General features: G+C 40.7%; 2 protein-coding genes across 3 annotated transcripts in view; both read right to left on the minus strand.

Annotated features, from left to right (window-relative positions):
* Positions 1–592: 592 nt before the first annotated feature.
* alkbh6 (alkB homolog 6) lies at positions 593–5,873 on the minus strand. The gene is made up of 7 exons (XM_034300476.2): positions 5,739–5,873; positions 5,366–5,586; positions 5,210–5,278; positions 5,066–5,126; positions 4,455–4,606; positions 2,732–2,830; positions 593–2,078 (listed from the first exon to the last, which is right to left on the minus strand). The coding sequence occupies exons 2-7, from the start codon at positions 5,417–5,419 to the stop codon at positions 1,809–1,811; spliced, it is 705 nt and encodes a 234-aa protein (XP_034156367.2). The 5' UTR covers positions 5,420–5,586; positions 5,739–5,873; the 3' UTR covers positions 593–1,808.
* A 7,330-nt stretch (positions 5,874–13,203) lies between these two features.
* nova1 (NOVA alternative splicing regulator 1) overlaps positions 13,204–21,702 on the minus strand; it is a 32,512-nt gene continuing 24,013 nt past the window's right edge. The window contains exon 4 of one of the 2 annotated variants that reach the window (XM_026921673.3): positions 13,204–21,692. In XM_026921673.3, the coding sequence (XP_026777474.3) occupies positions 20,673–21,692 (1,020 nt within the window). In that variant the 3' untranslated portion in view covers positions 13,204–20,672. The remainder of the gene's footprint in view (positions 21,693–21,702) is intronic. The other variant, XM_026921675.3, reaches the window with a different exon arrangement.

The raw sequence follows: 21,702 nt of genomic DNA on the forward strand, positions 1-21,702 counted from the left end.
TTGTGTTATTATTATTATTATTGTGTTATTATTGTGTTATTAGCCTTCAACTTCACACAAACGTGATTAGAACAAGCTTTGCATATTTAAAACATATTTTCATTTCTGTCCTAAAGGATTTATTTAACTTTACATTACATTTACAGTTTATTTTCTTGTTTTGGCATCAAATGACATCTAAATATCTCTTGTGGCTTTTCTGGAAAAGATAAACAACATACTGATGTACAGCAAAACCTTTAAAACATCAACACAAATATTTCTGTAATAAAATATTTCATTTCTAAACATAGCAAGGATTTATTCCATCATCATCTTCATCATCCTCACCACACCATACTGAAGTGTTTCAATAATAAAATGAGACTTATACTAGGCAGATACACGATTTAACAACATATTTTCACTTCTTTGAAGACAAGTCTCACGGTCTCAAATTGACTAGAAATTATTTGCATTTCCATCATTAAACTACTGGACCTCAGCTTCACTTACACCAAATTTAACCCCTGCTTTCATACAAATAATACAAAAATACTGCACATAATACATGAAAGGTATGACATGAACACTCAACACTGTTGTAATAATGTGCAGTTGTGCAATTTTCTTTAATAAGTGCATGTAAAATAAATTCACCTACAAGTTCACAATCATTCTCACAGATCATGTGCTGATATCTCAAATAGCGACAATCGATTATAACAATTACACGCATGTGACGGTCAAAAAAAGTCAGTTTTCTTCTTGCCGTTGTAGTAATAATAATAATAATAATAATAATAATAATAATAATAATAACAACAACACATTTTATATGGCTTGCTCTTTTCAAAAACTCCAAGGCGATTATGATGCTTGAGAAGCGAGAGAAAGTAGACGACGACACGCTGACCATTAAAGTGGTTAATGCAAATGAGAAATGCAAAGAAGAGCCGTGAACGTTAAAGGCCAGAGAGAGCAGACGAGTGTTTTGTAGATGTGCTTTAAAGACAGATAGTGAAAGAGAATGACGGAGTGTTAGAGGAAGGAAGGTCCTGACAGCAAAGGTTATTTGAGGGATGGTGAGCAGGACAGAAGAGGAAGATCTTAAAGAAGGAAGAAGTCGGAAATACAGCGAGATTATTAAAGGAGCAATTTGTAATATTTATCTAATGTCCTCTGCTGTCTTGCAATAAAAACACATTGAAAGTGCGTAAGCTCTGTGAATCATCTTCTGAATTCAAAAAAGTGTGTAAAAGTGAGCCGTTCTGTTCCAGCTGGGGGCGGAGCTAATTGCTGGGCCAGAAAAATGTTAAGAGAATGTCAACAGAAGCCTGAAATAAAGAAATTACTGCATGGAAATGTTGTGAATCACAGTTTTTCTAGGGAGAAATGTGAAACTGTTACCGTTAAGTTGAGAAACAATTTTTAAAAATGACACACCTCACCTTTAATTGCTGTAGACGTGAGGAGGATAATGAACGGAATGGAGGGAGTAATGATTTTGGAGCAGAGGGGTAGAAATGTATCAGATTGGGATGTTGGTAAGAAGCCAGGTAGCTGAAATCTGGACAGTCTGAAGCTTGTGGATGAATCTGAAGCAAAGAAGCAGAACTGTACCAGAAATCTCCTAGTGACATTCAAAATTGTTTATTTGAAACTCAGATTTTGTAGCTTAATGTAATTCGTAGGAAGTTTATAAACATTCGGGCAGTTCCTGAAATATGAGTCTTGTCATGTCACTTCCTGCATGTAAGCCTTCATGATCATGTCACTTCCTAGTTGGCCAGGTGTCGCCTCCTGGTTCATCCGGCTCTGTGATCGTGTCACTTCCTGGCGAGCAGCAGGTTGGCACGGCAGACTTTGGGCACGTGACGGATGGTGAGGGAAACTCGGGTTCTGCGGGGAAGCGTCTCACCTACCTGCCCTCCCGCCACCGACAGGTTCACCACACGCTCTGTTAGCGTATCCATGGCGACGCTGCTGATCCCATGAAGGTAGCGCTTGTACATCTCGTCCTGCAGGATCAGCAAACTGCGACGCCGCAGCAACAATGACAGCATGTAGCGGCTCTCCTCTGTCTGAGGAACTTCTGTCTACACGAGAGAGAGAGAGAGAGAGAGAGAGAGAGAGAGAGAGAGAGAAATAACTGCATGACTGAGGAGGTGTTCCTAATAAAATGAATGATGAATGTATATACAATAAAAGACCAAAAAGTACTTTTACTCTGTTACATTCTTCCATGTTTTGCTACATATTTCCCCTCATTTTTATTCACTTATTGTTTACTTTGTTTATTTTTGGTTCTGGGGCATATTTGGTTCTCTATTTCGTGTCACACCCTCACACTGGTCTCTCTCACTTCACCAATCATACGCTGTCATGTTTGACAAAACCGCGGATGGGAAATGATTTTATAAAACAAAGCGGTGACTCAGCGGCGGAGAGTAGGCGTCTCGGCCACAAACTGAAGGAAAAAAAACTATTTTCCCAACAGACTGTCAAAAATAATAAGTATAAAACACACTGCTCAGTGTGTTTTCAGTTTACAGGAACAAAGTGGTTGTGGATGTGTGTATATTAACACTAACTGCTAACAAGAGTAGTGTGTAGTACAAACTCTTATTGCTCATTATTTTCTTTTAAATACCTGTCACATTGCTTAACATTTAGCTATCTTGGTACACTTTTAGAAAACAGCGTTCTTCATCGGTTTATTGATGGTCTAAGCGAGCTGTCAGGACTTTACCTGTGTTTGATCGACGGGTCTGTAGAAGTCAAGCAGCGTGTGAGAACCCAGAGTGATGGTTGTTACTGTGGGGTGATACAGAGGCCCGTCCTCATGAGGCTAACACACACACACACACACAGTTAGATATGAGATGTATGCAATAAAAGACAGAACAGAACATCCAGTCCAGAACGGTTGTTCTCAGCACACTGAAGTCAAACACCAGCACAGGCAGACGCCAGTAATTCCAGATCATAGTTTACAATATTATCACATGAATGAATAAATATATTAATAATTAAATTTAAAAAATAGTGTTTTTTTAACAGGCAATTCATTATGCTACATTTTCCTCCTGACGACTCTGTCTGAAAAATACACATACTCAATTTAATGTCTACTCGATTACATGGCTTTTGGCTTTAAGAACTGAAACTAATTGCATTTTGTGGTTAAAAAAAAGAAAAAGAAAAAAAGAGACACAAAGATGGAGAAAGAAAGAAAGAAAATGGGTAGAGTTTGATCGGGAGAACGTTGTGTTTATGGCATTTAGAGTGGGTCTAACTGTATTCTGTAGTGTATTACTTGTGAGCATTACAGCAGTATTACAGAGTATCATAGTGTGAGTATAGTGGTGTGAGTATAGTGGTGTATAGTGGTGTGAGTATAGTGGTGTATAGTGGTGTGGTGTGAGTATAGTGGTGTATAGTGGTGTGAGTATAGTGGTGTGGTGTGAGTATAGTGGTGTATAGTGGTGTGAGTATTGTGGTGTATAGTGGTGTGAGTATAGTGGTGTGGTGTGAGTATAGTGGTGTATAGTTGTGTGAGTATAGTGGTGTGAGTATAGTGGTGTATAGTGGTGTGGTGTGAGTTTAGTGGTGTATAGTGGTGTGAGTATTGTGGTGTATAGTGGTGTGAGTATAGTGGTGTGGTGTGAGTATAGTGGTGTATAGTTGTGTGAGTATAGTGGTGTGAGTATAGTGGTGTATAGTGGTGTGGTGTGAGTATAGTGGTGTATAGTGGTGTATAGTGGTGTGGTGTGAGTATAGTGGTGTATAGTGGTGTGGTGTGAGTATAGTGGTGTATAGTGGTGTGGTGTGAGTATAGTGGTGTATAGTGGTGTGGTGTGAGCATAGTGGTGTGAGTATAGTGGTGTGAGTATAGTGGTGTATAGTGGTGTGAGTATTGTGGTGTGAGTATCGTGGAGTATAGTGGTGTGAGTATAGTGGTGTGGTGTGAGTATAGTGGAGTATAGTGGTGTATAGTGGTGTGAGTATAGTGGTGTGAGTATAGTGGTGTATAGTGGTGTGGTGTGAGTATAGTGGAGTATAGTGGTGTATAGTGGTGTGAGTATAGTGGTGTGAGTATAGTGGTGTATAGTGGTGTGGTGTGAGTATCGTGGAGTATAGTGGTGTGAGTATAGTGGTGTATTGTGGTGTGAGTATAGTGGTGTATAGTGGTGTGAGTATAGTGGTGTATAGTGGTGTGGTGTGAGTATCGTGGAGTATAGTGGTGTATAGTGGTGTGGTGTGAGTATCGTGGAGTATAGTGGTGTGAGTATAGTGGTGTATAGTGTGTGTGAGTATAGTGGTGTATAGTGGTGTGAGTATAGTGGTGTGAGTATAGTGGTGTATAGTGTGTGTGAGTATAGTGGTGTGAGTATAGTGGTGTATAGTGGTGTGAGTATAGTGGTGTGAGTATTGTGAGATATGACATTAATAATGATCAGTGTGTGATGTACCATGATGCCTTCCTCTGGCCTGTACTCGTTCACCAGCACATGATTGGCGCTTTTCCCAGCAAACGCTCCGAGGCCTGATATCTTTTCTGTGTAGCTCAGCAACCAATCAGGGAGCTTCTCTGCAATCATCCCCTTCGGATGAGGAAGACCTCCTGATTTCAGACAGAAAACACACAAAAACATGATGATTGAGACCTGTAGTAGTTCACACGATGCCAAAATTTTCTTTTTCTACCAGAACTGTAGACGATTGGCAGAGACATGGCTGGTGTGCTACGTGCGGCTCTTGAGTTTAGCACTGGAGCACAAGGCTAATGTCGCTAACAAACAGGAGCTTATAGCTACCAGTTTATAGCTTTTATAGCTTATAGCTACTGTTAGATGTTATGTGAATGATAATAAAGTTCCAATCTTAAATACAGAATTTATTAAAACATTTATGTTCAAAATGAAGCGTGTGGATGATTTAGACATGCAGTTTGCACAACTGAAGGTTTTTATTTTCCTGTAACAACAACACAAAAGAACCAAAAGAAGAAAACAAATCTTCTTTTTGGATAAACTTTAAAAAAAAAAAAAAATTAAAAATATATCATGAGAGGAGGACAGACCCCAGTTCTGGAGTCTCCTTCCTGACAGCTGTGTCCATTTGGGCTTGGGGGCTTTGTACACCTGAAACACACACACACACACACACACACAGGTGAGGATTTATACAGTGTATTATGATTAATAAATGCTTAATAAATATGTACCTGCTGTAGGAGATACTCTTCTTCTGCTTCTGTTATAAAGTCTGGAATGTAGTAAACAGTCGGTGGAGCCTGTTTCAACACCATAATAACAGTTTATTTTCATTTTAAAAAAAAAAAAGATCAATTAAAAGCATAAATAGTCAGCTTTTCACTTACATCTTTCACAATGTATCTTTCAAACTCTTCAGAAATCACTTCAGATTTTGCCATTCTAACTGCTTCAACATCACCTACAGAACCAGTGGCCGAATCCCAAATAGCGATAATTTATTCACATAGTGCACTATTTAGTGTGCTTCCTTCCTCAGTAGTTCCTACCTAAGTAGGGCGTCTCGACATATTTGGGCTGTATCCAGAGTTCACTCGTCTTTTGTCATCTAGCGACAAACATATGAGATAACATGACTCTAAAAGCACATGATATACAACTTTAAGATGATTTCTACAAGTATGAAGATCGAATTATTATTTAAAAACACAACATTTCGTTGTGGTTAAATTTATTTCGACAAAATACAAGTAATATTACTTCCTGTTCTTCTTCTTCTTCTCTTCTTCTATGAGTTCAGGCAGCTCGCACGCGCCGTACATTGCGCCACCTACTGGATTAAAAATAAAAACAAAAGAAAAACTCGTCAATATAGTATGAAATTCTACTAAAGTATAATAAACTGATTTTTAGCACATTATCTAAGGTTGTACTATTATACATAAACAAAAATTTATTACGAACACAGAAACGAAAACTTATCACCATCACGAATGCTCAACAGCGCCACCTGTAGGTTTGGAGGAGTTGCGTTTTATACACTGATGGCGCTATGAGTGGTCAAATCCAGCGCCACTGTATGACAGTTCACTGTAATTACAATGTTTTTGTTATATTTGTTAAATAAATGTCGATTCTTGCAAAATAAATTTTTAAAAATCCACTTAAAAGTGACTTCATCAGCTTATCCATGGCAGGATTTCTTTAAAGAAGAGTACAAATTATTAATTCATTCTTTAGTTTATGTTCCAAACTGGGTTCTTACCAAGAACTAACCCAAGCTAACCTTACATTACTTTTTAGCTTATAATTGCTCTCAAGCTACAGAAAAATCGAGCCCTTTTAGTGGCACATTGAAGTTTCGCTCAGGCTTCGTAACTCCTTCAGTAAGCGTGAGTCAGAGTCACAGTGGCTCCGGAGTCTGTCCTGGGTATACAGGATGCGAGCCGGGAATACGTGCACCATGCACACACATTCACACCTAGGGTCAATTTAGCATAGCCAGTATGCCTACTGGGAGGTGTGAGGAAACCGGAGAACCCAGAAAAAAACCCACACAGACATGGGGAGAACATGCTAAACTCCACAGACAGTAACCCGAGCTCAGGATCAAACCAGGGACCCTGAGGCTGTGAGGCAGCAAAAAAGAGACTGTGTACAGTTAATGGTTGATGTGTGATATGGTATGGTGTGGTATGGTATGGTGGTGCAGCAGGTACTCTTTTGGCACTATCCTTATTCTTCCTTTGTACTTCTTTCGTATTCATTTCTTATTTTTAATGCACAGTCTAAGGAGGAGTAGACCATGTTTTCATTTCAGTGGAAGTTACATACTGTATATAACTGTGTACGTGACAAATAAAATCTTAAATCTTGAGCCAAAAACACAATTCAGTCTTAATGAGACCATGTTTTTCCACTATGTCTGGCATCATATGGGCCAGAATGCTGGTTGGTTTGGGGCAACATAGGCCATAATGCTGCATAAATATTAAGTAAGGCTCTATTTTTGGACAAAATCCCAAAGACAGTTAAATCTTAAACATTCCTGTGTACAGTTTTACCATGTTTGGTCCATAATACATTTCCCATTGGTATAAATGACCCCTATGTTGCTAGTCTTGACCATATTCAGTGCAGAATCCCCTGCTGTATGGGTATGCTGTTGGTCTTTCACAAACTGATGAATCACTGATGCTTCAGTAGGATCAAGAAGAATGGAACTTTCTAGAAATTAAAATGAGATGATAAAAGATGATGCCAAGCGAGTGTGTGAAAAGAATAAACCTGAATGCCTATTGAAATAAAGCTCAGCACCATGTGACATGTTCATGACACACCTGGACTAATGAGCTAATGAGTTAAATCAGGCGTGGCTTCGTAGAATCAGTAGTTCTCAGACATTGTGAACCCGAATTGTCCTTTCTTTGTGCTAAAGACATTCATGGCTGTTTCGATGATTAGTAGTCAGCCAACATAGACCAGAGAGAAATATACTAAAATCATCCAGTGACTGTCTCCCTGTGTTTCTTCCTCCCTCTCATTTCATCTACCTATCCCACCTGTATTGCTTGCCCCTCGCTCCCCCACCTCCCCTCATCTTTTCCCCTCCATCTCCCAATTTCAGCCCGCAGCACTGCGGCGGTGGTTTCCATGGCAACGGCAGGGCGAGAGCTGCATCCTGAATCAGTGCTGGTGTGCCGTCGCAAATAGTTATTGATCAGCTCTGATTGCAGCTGCAGCGCTGTCCGACGCCGGGCTCTGCTGAAATCAGTTAAAAGAACAAAGAGGGGAAAAAAACAAGAGATAAGCTATAAGACGATGTTATTAGCGATCACATTGCTGCGGCGGGAGCTGTCTTCATTGCTTTGTGCACTACCCATAGTCATGGGCGATATTAATCAGGCGCCTTTGTTCACTGGGAATGTGCCAAATCCATATGGTCTAAGGCCAAACCACATTAAGTTATGAGGGGTGATGTCACAATGTTTCGCTGCAGTGCATTTTGGGACACTGTCACCATCTTGTGACAAACATTACGTTCACTTTGCAATGGAAAAATCACAAGATAATAAGTGGATCATACAGAACAAACTGAACTTGATATTGTGTTATGCCTCAAATTGTCCTGTCATGTAAATGTAATGTAATTTATACCACAGCGCTGTTGAATTCTGGATTCTGATTGGTCAGAAGGTGTTGATTAATTTTCTATAACAGCAGCTCTGACAGAAGCGCAGCTGCAAATCACAGGTTTATATTAATGCACTCACTCTAATAATCCTTCTATAAGAAAAGCATTTATGGAAGGAGTCTCCAGTGTCAGTGCTCAGTATATTTTCTGACATGTCTTCAGGACAGCGGAGTAACATGACGAAGAGGGAACGACTGTCTGTAGCTATGGTAATGAAAGTGACAACAGGAACTGACTTGTTTTGTGGACATTTCACAACAAAATGTAAAAGGTTATGGATAAAAACATGATGTCACTCCTTAATAAATTAAACACTGTATTTGTTGTCAAATTGCTGTGTATAAGCAATAATAAGCAATAAGAGGAATACGTTTCAGGTGGTAACAGTAACTCTGCTTCATCACACCACTCTGTCACTGATTATTGTTTTATTCCTTTATTAACCAACACTTCACTCTGATTAAAAATTAGAAAATGTATTACCTGGGCTGTTTTTTTGGACTTGGTGGGTGGTGAGTGGCTTCACAGTGGCCAATTTTCCTTGTTATTGAACAATGATGAGGTCCTGAACCCTCGCAGTTTCCTGTTTCCTGGGTTATGTAATGACAGTAGTGAGAGTAACAAACTGACAAAGTGGTTAAAGTTGTAAAAACACTGTTGGGTGCTGTCTAGACTAAGTACTGGACTAAGTATAAACTAGTTAATGAATGAAGCTAAACATTTAACTAGCTAGCCAGTAGCTGTTAATTCTTTATTAAAAGCACAGTGACAGCAGAAACAAGACAAACCCATCAGGAACATTAACGCTTCTCTCAGATCAGTGAAAGACTTTGTAGGACTAATATTACACTGTAATTGCACTTAGCATTTACTGCTAACCGAGAATACATCACTTTCACCATACTGATAAACTATTCTATCGTAACCGGTGAAGTTTTGTTTTAAATTTTTATATGTATACTCGTTTTTTCTTCAAAATTATTGTAATTATTGTTAAAGTTGAAATCTATCATAGTTGTTGGTTCTGTGCTTGATCTCTTTCTGCTCGTACATTGTCACTGTTTATGTTATTGTCATCATGTTATGATGTCATTGTTGGCGTTATTGTTCTCATTACTGTTGGTATCGTTGTCATTGTTTGTGTTATTGTTCTCATTACTGTTGGTATCGTTGTCATTGTTGGTGTTATTGTTCTCATTACTGTTGGTATCGTTGTCATTGTTGGCGTTATTGTTCTCATTACTGTTGGTATCGTTGTCATTGTTGGCGTTATTGTTCTCATTACTGTTGGTATCGTTGTCATTGTTGGCGTTATTGTTCTCATTACTGTTGGTATCGTTTTCCTTTTTTTGTTTGTATACACAGCCTCAATGCTTAAATACTCTGTGAGAGCTTCTGAGTGTTTCTAAGGCACTGATTGGACAGGAAGATCAGAAGATTTTACACACCGAGGAGGCGGTGAGGTGAAATTATGCCTCTAATCATACGTGTGTGTATGTGTGTGTGAGAGAGAGAGAGAGAGAGAGAGACACTGCCAAGCTCTTCCTGATATTTAACCACACTTACCTGGTCCTCTTGGAGTGGGGATCAGGAAAACCAGGTTGCCACGGTTACGGTGGCATAGCGATGCATCCGTGACCGGAATATCCCAGCATTCTGTCAGAGAAGCATCCCCCCACCAGTCACCTCCCCCCCACCCCCATCCTCTACGAACCTGTCGCCTTGACAACATGATTTTACCATCAAATCCTCTCCTATTACTATCTTAAAAGAAAAAAGTGACACACACACACACACACACACACACATACAGTTACATATATGTTCCATGTACTTGTATATGTTCCACACTGATAATTAAATATCCGATTGTATTATCCAGCACTGCGGCCGATCTCATCGTATAGGGTCTAACAGGAAATCGCCATTGCGCTGTCAAAAGGACTAGAATATGCGCTGCGTTCAGAGACGTATGACCTTGAAACGTTATTGACGGATGGTGAAACTGTGGCAGAGGCAGAGCGAGGATGTCCAGACGGACCATAACACTCGTCTGAGACTGTGATCAGACCGATTGGGCCGCAGCAGCAGATCTGAGATGGTTACTGATTGCTGAAGAGTGTTGGAGTGTCATCTGTGTGATGTCACTGCTGGGAGAAGGCTGAGCTTTGTGTGTGTAGCTGTGTGTGTAGCTGTGTGTATGTGTGTGTGTGTGTGTGTGTGCGTGTGTGTGTGGGGGGATAGTTGGTCTTAATTAATATCATTAGAAATATGGCTGTCCTCTTCTGTGGCAAGATGTGTATATGTGTGTGTGTTTGTGGGTGGGTGAAAATGAAAACCAAGGTTGTTGCAATATTAGATGAATAGTCTTCCATAAAGCTTAAGGGGAGGTGTGTGTGTGTGTGTGTGTGTGTGTGTGGTTGGTGGGGGGTAGTTTTGGTGAGACAGGGAGAAATAGATATAAGGACATATAATATGAAAGATGGAACAAAACATTTCAATTTCTGCAATAATTCTCAGTATATTAAGGTCATTCTGTATATCGAGGGACAGCAGGAGAAAAACAGAAGAGGCAGGAATAGAGAAAGAAAGAAAAACACAAAACAAGGAAAGGAGCGGTGGGAAGGATGGACAGAGTGTGTAATAAAATTATAGCTTAATTGTAAGGAATTTTTACAATAATGCATTTGTGGTTTGTCTTTTTAAAATATTGTAACATTTGAAACAAACCACTTAAAATTCACAAGACATATAATACACTTATTCTGTTTTTAACACACCACAGTAACCAGAGACTTTACAGCAATAATCCTCCATTTAAACAACAGCAATGAAAGAGACACAAAAACAGAAATTGTGAAGAAAAAAAAAGGTAGACTACCTTTACACTACACTACCTCTTCCTCCTTTTATAGGGTGCCATTACATTTGTCCTAATTGAATGAGTAGTTTTTTTTTGCTGTAGTTTATGGCTTTGTTTTAGAATCACTTTCCTCAGTGTGAAATGACTGAGTTACACAAAATGTCAATTAAATTGGTGTGTAAGTGAAATAAGTAAGTGATTTAAACTTGATAGTATAATCCGTATATGAAATCGCAGTAGCTCTTCGCAATTATACAATTTGAAGCTGACCACAAACACAAACTCAGGAGTGAAGCGTAGGATACAACCTCTTTTCCCAACTAACTGGACCTTCATGAATACCACATTTCTTGTACAAATAGCCCTACAATTTACGAACAAATCTGTTCATATCCAGTTTGACAAATGCTACCAGCACATTTTCCTTCTCAAAACAGTCATAAAATAAATAAATCGAATAAAATAATAATGATGAATAGGGCTTTTTCGCTTTCATTTACCAATTCACTGTTTTGCGGGGAAATCACTACAGAGCTGAGGAAGGGGGCGCCAACGTTCATGAGGTGAAGGTCAAAAGTCACGACCAGATCCATGATGCTTTTAATGTGAGGCAATGCTACTGTTAGCATTACAGAATTACATTCCTCCACTTAGCAGGCTTGGAGACAGACTGTGATTTTATTCTAACAGACAGTAGCTTGTAAATCTGTACCAAACTAGCCTGCAGTTCTCCTAATCATGAATGATGGCTTTATGGTTCATATGATTGGAGAAGGGAGCTCTAGAAATAGCCGTGCTCTACTTTAGGCCTGTGAGTGGAGCAGAAAATAGGACAGTAGATCAGACTGTGGAGGAGGATACACTGGATTCCATGTGTAAGGTTCTGTTTTGACCAAAATTCGATTGAGCATTTTCATAAAATAATTCTAAACATGGCCTTAAGGATAAATCAATCACGTATGTTAAAAGCTGCGATCACATAACGCTACCCTATAATAATGACCACTGTATATAACATCTGTATAGTTCTTGTAAGCCCAGAATAGTATCGTTACACACTGTGTGCTGTAGTATGGTACGTGAATGAAATGAAAGGATTACTACGACACTATTAATAGTGGTTATTTGTGTATTTCCATGTTTAGACACAGACCAGACAACTCACACTTGCTTTTGTCTCAAACATTAGTACACACAGCGTCTGCGACGCATGGCACACACTCTATCACTTGTCTCTTCATTCATCATAATTAAATTGTAAGCACACAGTCACACTGCAGTGCGGCAGTGTCACCTCTGTGTGTGTGTGTGTGTGTGTGAGACAGAGTGAGAGAAAGAGAGAGAGATCTGGCTTGCGGGTTTCCTATCAGAGGGAAGCTGACATCATCCGTATTTCCTCACACTTTGAATTTTTTCACAACCTCCAAATGTGTAAAGATTTAGAAATTTGCAGCAGAATCAAACAGAGATTCACAAGTGAATCAGTGATCAGCTGCCTGTGTCGTGAGGCGTGGCCTCAGTGTCTGTCAGTCCCAGTGAAGAGTGAAGGAAGCTTGGCCTCTGTGCCTGTCAGTCCCCATGGAGTCTTCCTGCTTTTGAGGCTTACCACTGGTGTACACCTTGTGGTAAAATTTCTGTATTTACTCTGGTGACGTCTTCTATTGATTGTTGGCTTTGACACAGATACACCTACCTCCCGCAGGGTTTTCTTGACCTGGCCAACTGCTGTGAAGGAGTTTTTCATCACCAGCTATAGAATTCTTCTGTCATCCACTACAGTTGTTTTCCGTAGTCTTCTGGGCCTTTTGGTGCTCCTGAGCTCACCAGTGCATTCTTTATTTTTTTTCTTTTAGGAATGTACCAAATATTTGATTTAGCCACACCTCATGTTTTTGCTATTTCTCTGATGGGTTTGTTTTGATTTTTTAACCTAATGATGACTTGCTTCACTGGCAGCGACAGCTCTTTGGACTTGATATTGGAAGTTAACAAATGTAAATGCCACACTTGAAATCAACTCTAGGCCTTTAGTGAAATAATGAGGGAATAACACTCACCTGGCTATGGAACAGACGAGCAGCTATATATATATATATATGTTTACAACTTTTGCACAGTAATGTGTATCTTTCATAGACTGAATTGTTTATCATATATCGAGATGTTTATTGTATTATCTTGGAAAATGAGCTACACCTTTCTGCCCATTATTGTGGCTTTATATTTTTGTTGATCCAAAATGCATAAATTGAATGTATCTGTGTGGGTGTGATTTCTGAATGAGGATAAAATTAAAAACATTTAATATGAGTCACACCAAAGAAACGAGTTCCTTTTTTAGCAGACTGAGAGTGCTGAGACATTTTCGAGGTTTCTGTGTTTTATTTACCATTCCTCTTCAACGAACATAACTTACAGATTTCAAATCAAAAAACACTTTTCACATTCAAAGCATTGAAAAAAAAAAACAGTAACTAGCGCTTGTGTGTCAGTAAATTACAGACACAAAACTCACACACACGCACACGCACACACTCACACACAAAAGGGAATGCAGTAAGGGAGATGGGAGGAATGCTGGAATCTCGTACACACTCCTTCAGATCTCCCTTGAAAACAAAAATTACAAAAAAAAAAAAAAATACAAAAAATACAGCTCAAATCATAATCATAACAATTAACGAAAGAAAACAAAACGAGAGCAAGAGGAAAACCGCACTGTGTGAAGGTTAAGAACAGGTTGCTTGGTTTCGGTTTGCATCCAGGAGGTTTCCACTGTGTGTGTGTGTGTGTTGACATGGGGACCTAATGCTCAGTAAAGTGCATTTGATGACGAGAGAGGAAGGAGAAATGGCATCAGAAGATAAAAACACAGGCGCTAATGCGGCGTTCGCACACTTACACACACACACACGCACATGAGTTTAAACAGCCTCCACCTACAGACACGGAACACGGAAATAACATTCTGTTATCATTTTATGTAAAAATGCAAATACATTCAGAAAAATTACAGCCGGGGTTAGGAGAATCAAGTTACGACATCCAACTGATTCACGTGAATATGACTTACAAGGTAACGTAATGTAACCTAACGTAACGTAGCAGACGTTTTGCATGCATGGGCATTTTATCCTCTAAACGACAGACGGACCGCATTTCTGTCCCCGCACTGTACATATGTAATATTACTATTAATTATTATCTATCTTAAATTAAAGTAACTCAATAGTCCTGTGTTCACACTATCAGGTGACATGTCACAAGCGTCGCTTGTTCAACTGCTACTGTCATCGTTTGGGGGCGTGGCCTATCCAGGATTTCCTTTTCCAATGAGAAACAGCAGTAGGCGTGTGTGTATATATATAGCTATAGCTACCTAGCTAAACACAAATTAAATAACGCACTAATCAGTGTGAAAATTGGTTGTTTGATTTTCACGTTACATGTTCGGATTTATACTAGCCTCGTTCTCAGATTAGCAAAGCATTCTAACTGTACTAGCTACATACACTCACCAGAGGCACCTACGATCTCTGCTACTTCCTTCCAGGTTTAATTCTTCTTCATACACGTTTAATGAAAGGTCTGATATGACTGGATAAGATGAAAGCACACAGGCTTTTCTTCCATTTTTGTTCATCAAACAGTAAATGGGAACTAATTACAGGTATAATGTTGTGAGTGGGGAACTGAAGAAATGTCAGACCATATACACAATAGTATTGGTCAAAGGAATCATTTGAGCCATTCGTTTGGATTTGTTATATTACAGAGTCATACCTAATTTGCATAGAATTGAGAAAATCTCAGTCCAAATGTTTTTGGCACTGTCGCTGAAATCACAGCTCCATGTCACTCACGTAGATAAAAAACGAACGATCATCCATCGCTTTGTAACCTGTTAGTGTGAACATAGCGTAAGGATTAAGATGTTCATTCAGCATAAGCTTACGTCCAAATGAGGTTGAATACAATCCAAGAACAGTGCTGATAAACTATTACATTTTTATATTGCGGTAAAATATGTTTACGATTTTATCACAAGGTTGTATTTTTAAAGATGACTATGTTTTTCTGTACTTGGTCTCACTGGGCAGCATTTTAACCACAAACAAACAGCACTTTCCTGACTCGCTTTAACAGTCCTTTTCAAACTTTAATGCATTCACAGAGAGGTCTTTATCCTGCCTTACAAGTGGTACCACGTTTTACCCCAGGAGCATAAACACGCCCCAAAAATGCTGCCTACACAGGCACCCTTCTTCGCTGTTAAGCTGAGCCACCACTGCCTAACGAGTTACTTTCGACCAGAAACAGCTTCATTAATCTTTATTGAACTGCTTTATACCCTTTAGCTGCAAGATCTTCTTGTTGATCCAACATTTAATTTTTTACAGTGCAGGGCCAGTTCCCATGGTTACCGTACCAGTCTATAAACCATAAGAGCTCTTCCGATATCTTTCCAAAAAAAAAGGCAAAAGGAATAAAAATTGAAGCTGTTAACAGAAAACGTGTTCGATCTGCGCCACATGCAAAACTGTGCCTCAGAATGACTCTAGACACTCAACGAAACGTATTTATTTATTTTTTTCTGTTAGTTTTGATTCCCCGCCCCCCTGATAATTCACTTGGATATCATGCAATAGAGACGTGCAAAAAAGATAAACACCTAACTCCACAAAACACACTTTCATAAATGGGACATGTTATGGGTGCTTAATAACGCGTTTACGACATGATTATAACATGTTTATGCCTACTCCATGCCGACCTACAGAGAGAATATGAAGGAAGAGCTGCGTGGAAGCCACAAGTCAAACGAACGCACAGGATGCTTTCTCGACCGAGTGTATAAAAACCATGTTTATGCATAAAAGAACTATCATTATTATTCTCTATGCAACTATGGAGTTAAAAACAACACTGACATTGCTCTTTGTTCATGTTTTTTTTTCTCAAAGTTTTGCTCTTTTGATTATCTTTTCATTCAAACTAAAAGGTATCGATTGATTGGCACTTGATCGATGCGTCTAAATAGTTAGCGATATCTAAAATGCTTGATCGCACGTCTACATGTTAAGAAGCTGCGTGGGTCACAGGTTTTATTTCACGGCTATGTTATTTGTATCGACACACCTCGTTTGTGCTCCTGCCAAAAACGAGCGTAACTCTAATAAACGGATCAGACATCTTTTCAACTAAAATATTTCTCGTATATTTATCAAATAGCAGCATTTTTTCGATTTTTTTTTCTTTACTTTCTTTACAGTATTACAAAAAAGTACATGTAAACCTATTCATTCAAAAGTGTATTAAATCCAAAGGTTCATACAACAGACATAACAAAAACACAAAAACTGGACGACATGCTACAATATTGCTTCCAATATTTCTTTACATTTTTATTTATGTAGTTCGAAAAAAATCATCAGGGACGTCGATATGGACACCAGCACTCCAATTAGAGCGAATTCTAATGCACAAACAAATGGCAAAGCTAATCTTAATCTGGCTCGATTGGCACTGTCGTCATACACACAAGTATAACGGAGTTCACACACTGAAACCCACGGCGCAAGACAACTGCATTTAGACTACAAACTAGAGAACGACACTAAAAGTTCCACGAAGACCATGGGACAGGACGGAATCCACAGTTTCATTTTAAAAAAGGGGGAAAAGGGAGAGGAAAAGAATGACCTCAGACCGTTCTCTGAGAGAGAGAGGATAGAGAGCACAGGATACGAACGACGGTCATCGTTCGAGCTTGAGGTGGGTATCATCCCCCTTTCCCAGAGTTCTTTGCTCTGGATCTTTCAGGCATCCAGCCCTCCTTTTAAGCACCAATTCCCTGTGTTTGAGGGTGTTGGAGCAAGTCTATTTACACTCTCATAACGGTTAGGGCAAACTGATCTTAGGTCAGGTGTGAAAATGGATTTGAGTCGAGGTACAGAACTGTTTCCAGGTCAGAGTTCACAGAGAGAAGACGAAATTGTGGAGCAGCAGTGCAGTCTAACAGCATGGTGCTCATGGTGTAGTCATCCACTGCCCCATAGAGGAAAGAGGAGAGGGGGCAGGAATGCCTGCACATACTTCAAGCCAAGGAATGTACTCTAACACACTCATCAACTGCCACCATTAACCAGAGAGGAGAGCAAGAACGCAGGAAGCTAGGAGATAATGTGGTGCTAAGGTGATCCCCCTGTGGAGCTCATCCGTTCTGACATCATCCTTGCAAAAGGTCCCTTGAGGACCCTGTTCAAGTTACAGTATTGAGGTAGTTACCAATTTTTTAAAGTGATTTTTCAGTCTGTTTCAATCTGGCACATGAGTACAATAGCCAAGTGACCTTCATTTAAGAAACATAGCTAGCCACATGGGCAATTTTTTGCCAATGGAGCAGTACCAAGGACGTCAGGATGGAACACTAGCTTTGTTAAAGGGTCTGGTCCATTTCAATAAATGTGCCCAAGAAGCAATCTGACTCATTTTACTCTGAAACTCACTGTGTCTCTATTCAAAAGTTTGTTTTCCAGGTGAAAAACAGTGCTCGGAAGTGCTGAGTGCCAATCAGATGCCAACCTTCTGAAGGTTGTGGCCGGAAAAGTGTACAAAATCTATGCTGCTGGCCGAGCTTCTCGAGACTGAGAGCAGGATAGACGAACTGAGCTGGGGGACCACCGCAGTTACCACATCCAAAAAAGAAACCATACAACTGATGAAAGAAAAAAAAGAAATAAAGCAAAAGAGAGAGAGTATTAGTAGGAAATAAATAAGGAACACATTTAAAATTTTTTAAAAGCCTGAAAAGAGAAGGAAAGAGAGACTAGAGACCGGGGAGATATGCAGTGTCAGAGCGAAAAACAGAGAAGGAGAGTCCATGGCTAATGAAGTTGCAATTTCATTTGAAGTCTTTTCATTTTCACCATATTAAATTTCCACAACAAAATGCACAGAGATGTTGCATGCGGTTGTGCTGGGCTTGTGCTTCTGAAATTGCATATGCACTTTCATCTCAAATCTCAAAAATAAATTATTTAGCCCGAAACCGACAGCGTGCAGTAATTGCTCCTCAGCAGTGACAATTCTTGAGATGGATGAATTTCGTAAAATGTTCTGTTGATAAACTTCCTGCCAAAAGCAGTGCACGTAACAGATTTCTTAAGGCAATCTTTGTTGCAATAATTCGATGCATATAAATGGATCGCCGTGTCTCTCGTTCTTGCTCTCTCCCCTTCCTCTAACTCTTGGTTTCTGTTCCCCCTGGTTCCAAAGCAGATTACGGTCTGGGAATTGGAGGCAGTTGATGAATGTCTTTGCGAGTGTGTATTTAGGTCAGTAGAAGATCGGGCATTGCCACGTGGTTATATATAGACGGCCGTGGTTCAAACAGAGATCTGCTAATTAATGGCTGGTGTGAATTCCGAGCCGTTAGAGCTGACCCAGAGTATCTCTCGACTGGCAGAACCGATGGGTCCACAGCATCCAGCCCCGCTGTGCTGTGCGTTAGTGGACGCTGCAATGTGTACAGTACATTCCAGAGTTTAGGATGGTGTCGGCTGCTTGATTCACAGTGTGGTTTAAAAGAGATCACCTTCTTGTTTATCTTTACAAGTTCTGTACCTCATATCTCCCTTGCTGGATTTAAAAATGCAGTTAGCAGCAGAGGCGACGATGCTAAGTGTATGGCCTTAAAAAAAAAAAACATGCTATTTATTACTCTGCCATGCTGTTTTCCAAAGAACGCATCCCACAACACAATGGATACAGGGTTGTTACGCTCGGGCAAAGCACCCAAAAAAAAGAAAAAAAAAAAAGAAAAAGAAACAGAGAACTGCACAGGAAAGGCATTGAGCCTCAGCCTTAATGCTAGAAGATGTGCAGTTTCTCTGAGACGAGCGCTCTTGGTATGTTTGTGTCTCACTAAGACATGGGATTCCTTCACGCCAGATAACTCACACCAGCATCAGAGTGGAAAACAGCTTACTATTAATATTTTTACAAAGGCTGCGTTGCATTGTATGCGCTCCCTTCCTTCCGCTGCCAGACCTCCGGCAGCCTGACATCGAGGCTAGTTTGCGCAGTAGTGAACTAGGTGCCAAGTGGAACTCAATCGAGGACTTTGTTGCACTGCATACAAACTGGAAATCTTCGTTTCTTTTCCCATTCTTTCCAAACATGAGGTATATCAGCTTGAGCTCTATTCATACAAAAAAAAAAACCCACACGTTTTAAAAATCACCAGTGTTTACTGGAGTAATATAGTGGATATTTGAGTCTGGCATAACACTCAAGGTGCTTATTTCTTAATGGTAATGTTAGTGTGACTATCTGTCCCAAGTCTTATAATCAGTAGGACGATTAGTTTTGAGATGTTTCAAATGCAGATTCTGAAGTTCTTGCATCAATTATTTCAGGTGAAGTCAGTTATCCCAAACAATAGTGTTAGCAGCTGAAAAGCGTGTTTTTGTTTTCTCTAATGTGTCTCATTTGTAATGATGTTATGACCAAATCACAAAATTGCTTTTAATTAATAATTAGGGGAAGGCAAATTCAACCCCAAAGTGCTAAAATCTAGCTAAGTAAGAAATTTAAATCTCTGATGTTTTCTCATTAGTGATTTCCTTATAGCACCAAAGAGGGATCAATTGACTAAACTGCACTTGCAGTGTGTGTGTGGGTGTATGTGTGTGTGTGTTTACATTCCTGTCCTCTCAAAGGGACCTTTTTACCTTTGACATTTTTTGTCTGCCTGCCTTTCTGCGGCTGAGTCAGATTCGGCTGCTGATGCCAAACAAAGACTCAGTTTGAACTTCCTGACACATATTTTTTAAAAAAAGCAAGACCAGGAAGTCTTTATACATTCAGGTCAACCTGAAATCACAGGTTTAAGTAAAATCTAAATCTACTGTGACTGAGAGTAATCTGCTGTCCGATTAATGGGAGAAAGCCAGTAACATGGATCTGAAACGGCTAGCGAGGGTAGACAAAAAAAATTTCTGCCTCGCTAATGTTAATTTGGAAAACCGTACAAGACTGCTTCAGGCCTAAAATACATATAAATCTGTAAAGGGCCAAACCTTTGATACTGAATTGACCCCAAGAGGGGCTGCTGCCAAACCCATTGCCTATGTGGAGGTCTTTGTCATAAATTTGGACTAACTTGTACAGGCTCCACCAATGACAGAAAAATAAAATGGAACCTAGCTGGTCCCTGGCTGTGAGAAAAACAAAGGAGGTGAGGCCTGAGTCTCCTCCCTCCCAGAGTGCCACAGGGTTCAGTACTGAGCCCCTCATAATCTACACCACTTAGCTCAAGTTTAAAAAATAATAAAAAAAAAAAAAGAACAGCAGAATTTCAGTCCCAAATTCTTACACACCTCTGCCCCCAGGTCCACAGGTGAACATCTTTCTTTCCTCATATCAGTCACATTTTTTTGTTTTGTTTCTTTTCCTCTGAAACGTGAACATGGACACGCACTCTTTTTTCTTCCGTTCCCCTTACCGACCTCTTTCCTCCATTTTTGTCTTTTGTTCATTCATCTCATTCATTGACTGCTCTCTTGCTCGTTCCTCTTTCGAATCCCTTTCCTCGCTGCCCTCCCTCCCTCCCCCCATCACTTGAGTTCCCTCTCTAGCCCACTTTCTGAGGGTTTGTGGCACGGACGCCTTGCTCATACGTGATCCGCTGGCTGATGAGATACTGCGCGGCCTGCGTTGCTGCCGGCGACCCTGTGATGGTCACTTTGCGGTTGCGTGTGCCTGGGATGAACTCGCCCTTCTTCGAGATCTGGATGCGTGCCCCTGTCAGCTCCTGGTACTCCACCAACGTCTTCCCCCCTTTCCCTAAAATGGCGCCCACCAGGTTCTCAGGCACAGCAATCTCCAGGACCTCCTTACCACCCTCGGCAAGTTTCTCAGTCCCCAGCAGTGAGGAGGCCACCAGCGGGGAGGAGGCTGGGTTCAGGTAGCCGTTGGAAGCTCCCGTGGCGGCTGCCAGAGAACCCAGAGAGAAGCCAGCAAGCCCAGGTGCAGCCGGGTGAGCCGCTCCTCCGGATGCCTCGCTGGCGTACGATGCTAAGAGGTTAGCTGCAGCAGCAGCTGCAGGGTTAGCACTAGCAGCAACGGCGGCTAACACTCCAGAGGCGGCTGCGGGGTTCAGGCCAAGCCCCAGAGTGTTGGTGTTGTAGCCATAACTAGCGAGTGTGTTCAGGGCAGAGGTGATGGCCAGCAGGTCGTTGCCGGAGAAGCCAGACATTGCAGAGGGGAAGCTGGCAAGGCCCGCCTGGCCAAGCAGTGTGGACGCAGTGGCAGCGGCAGCAGCAGCAGCACTAGGCAAAACCTCAGCACTGTTGGCATATGGTGAGCCTGTGGGGTTGGAGTTGGCCACAGGTCCTGTGACATTGGAGTAGCTGATGTTGAGACAGCTACTGCTCTGAGGGTCCTCCTGGATCTTCTGCACAATAATCTCTACAGCCTTGCGGTTCTGCTCGGGCTCGCCACTCACTGTCACCACTCTCTCCTGCAGGTTGATGCCCTCCGGCTTCTGTGAGAGCTGCACCCATGCACCTGATTGCTCCATCACCGACTTCACCGTTGCTCCACCCTTACCAATGATCAGACCAGCTGTGCTGTTGGGCACGATCAGTTTAGCCTGCATCAGA

Source organism: Pangasianodon hypophthalmus, chromosome 27 (assembly GCF_027358585.1).
Source record: "Pangasianodon hypophthalmus isolate fPanHyp1 chromosome 27, fPanHyp1.pri, whole genome shotgun sequence".
NCBI classification, from domain to species: domain Eukaryota; kingdom Metazoa; phylum Chordata; class Actinopteri; order Siluriformes; family Pangasiidae; genus Pangasianodon; species Pangasianodon hypophthalmus.

Bases quoted from the DNA above. Each gene is read 5' to 3' on its own strand.
- alkbh6 (XM_034300476.2), bottom strand. From the start codon at position 5,419: ATGGCAAAATCTGAAGTGATTTCTGAAGAGTTTGAAAGATACATTGTG. The intron at 5,127-5,209 runs GTACATATTTAT...TGTGTGTTTCAG, and splicing joins AAGAGTATCTCCTACAGCAG to GTGTACAAAGCCCCCAAGCC. The intron at 2,831-4,454 runs GTACATCACACA...TGTGTGTGTTAG, and splicing joins GGCCAGAGGAAGGCATCATG to CCTCATGAGGACGGGCCTCT.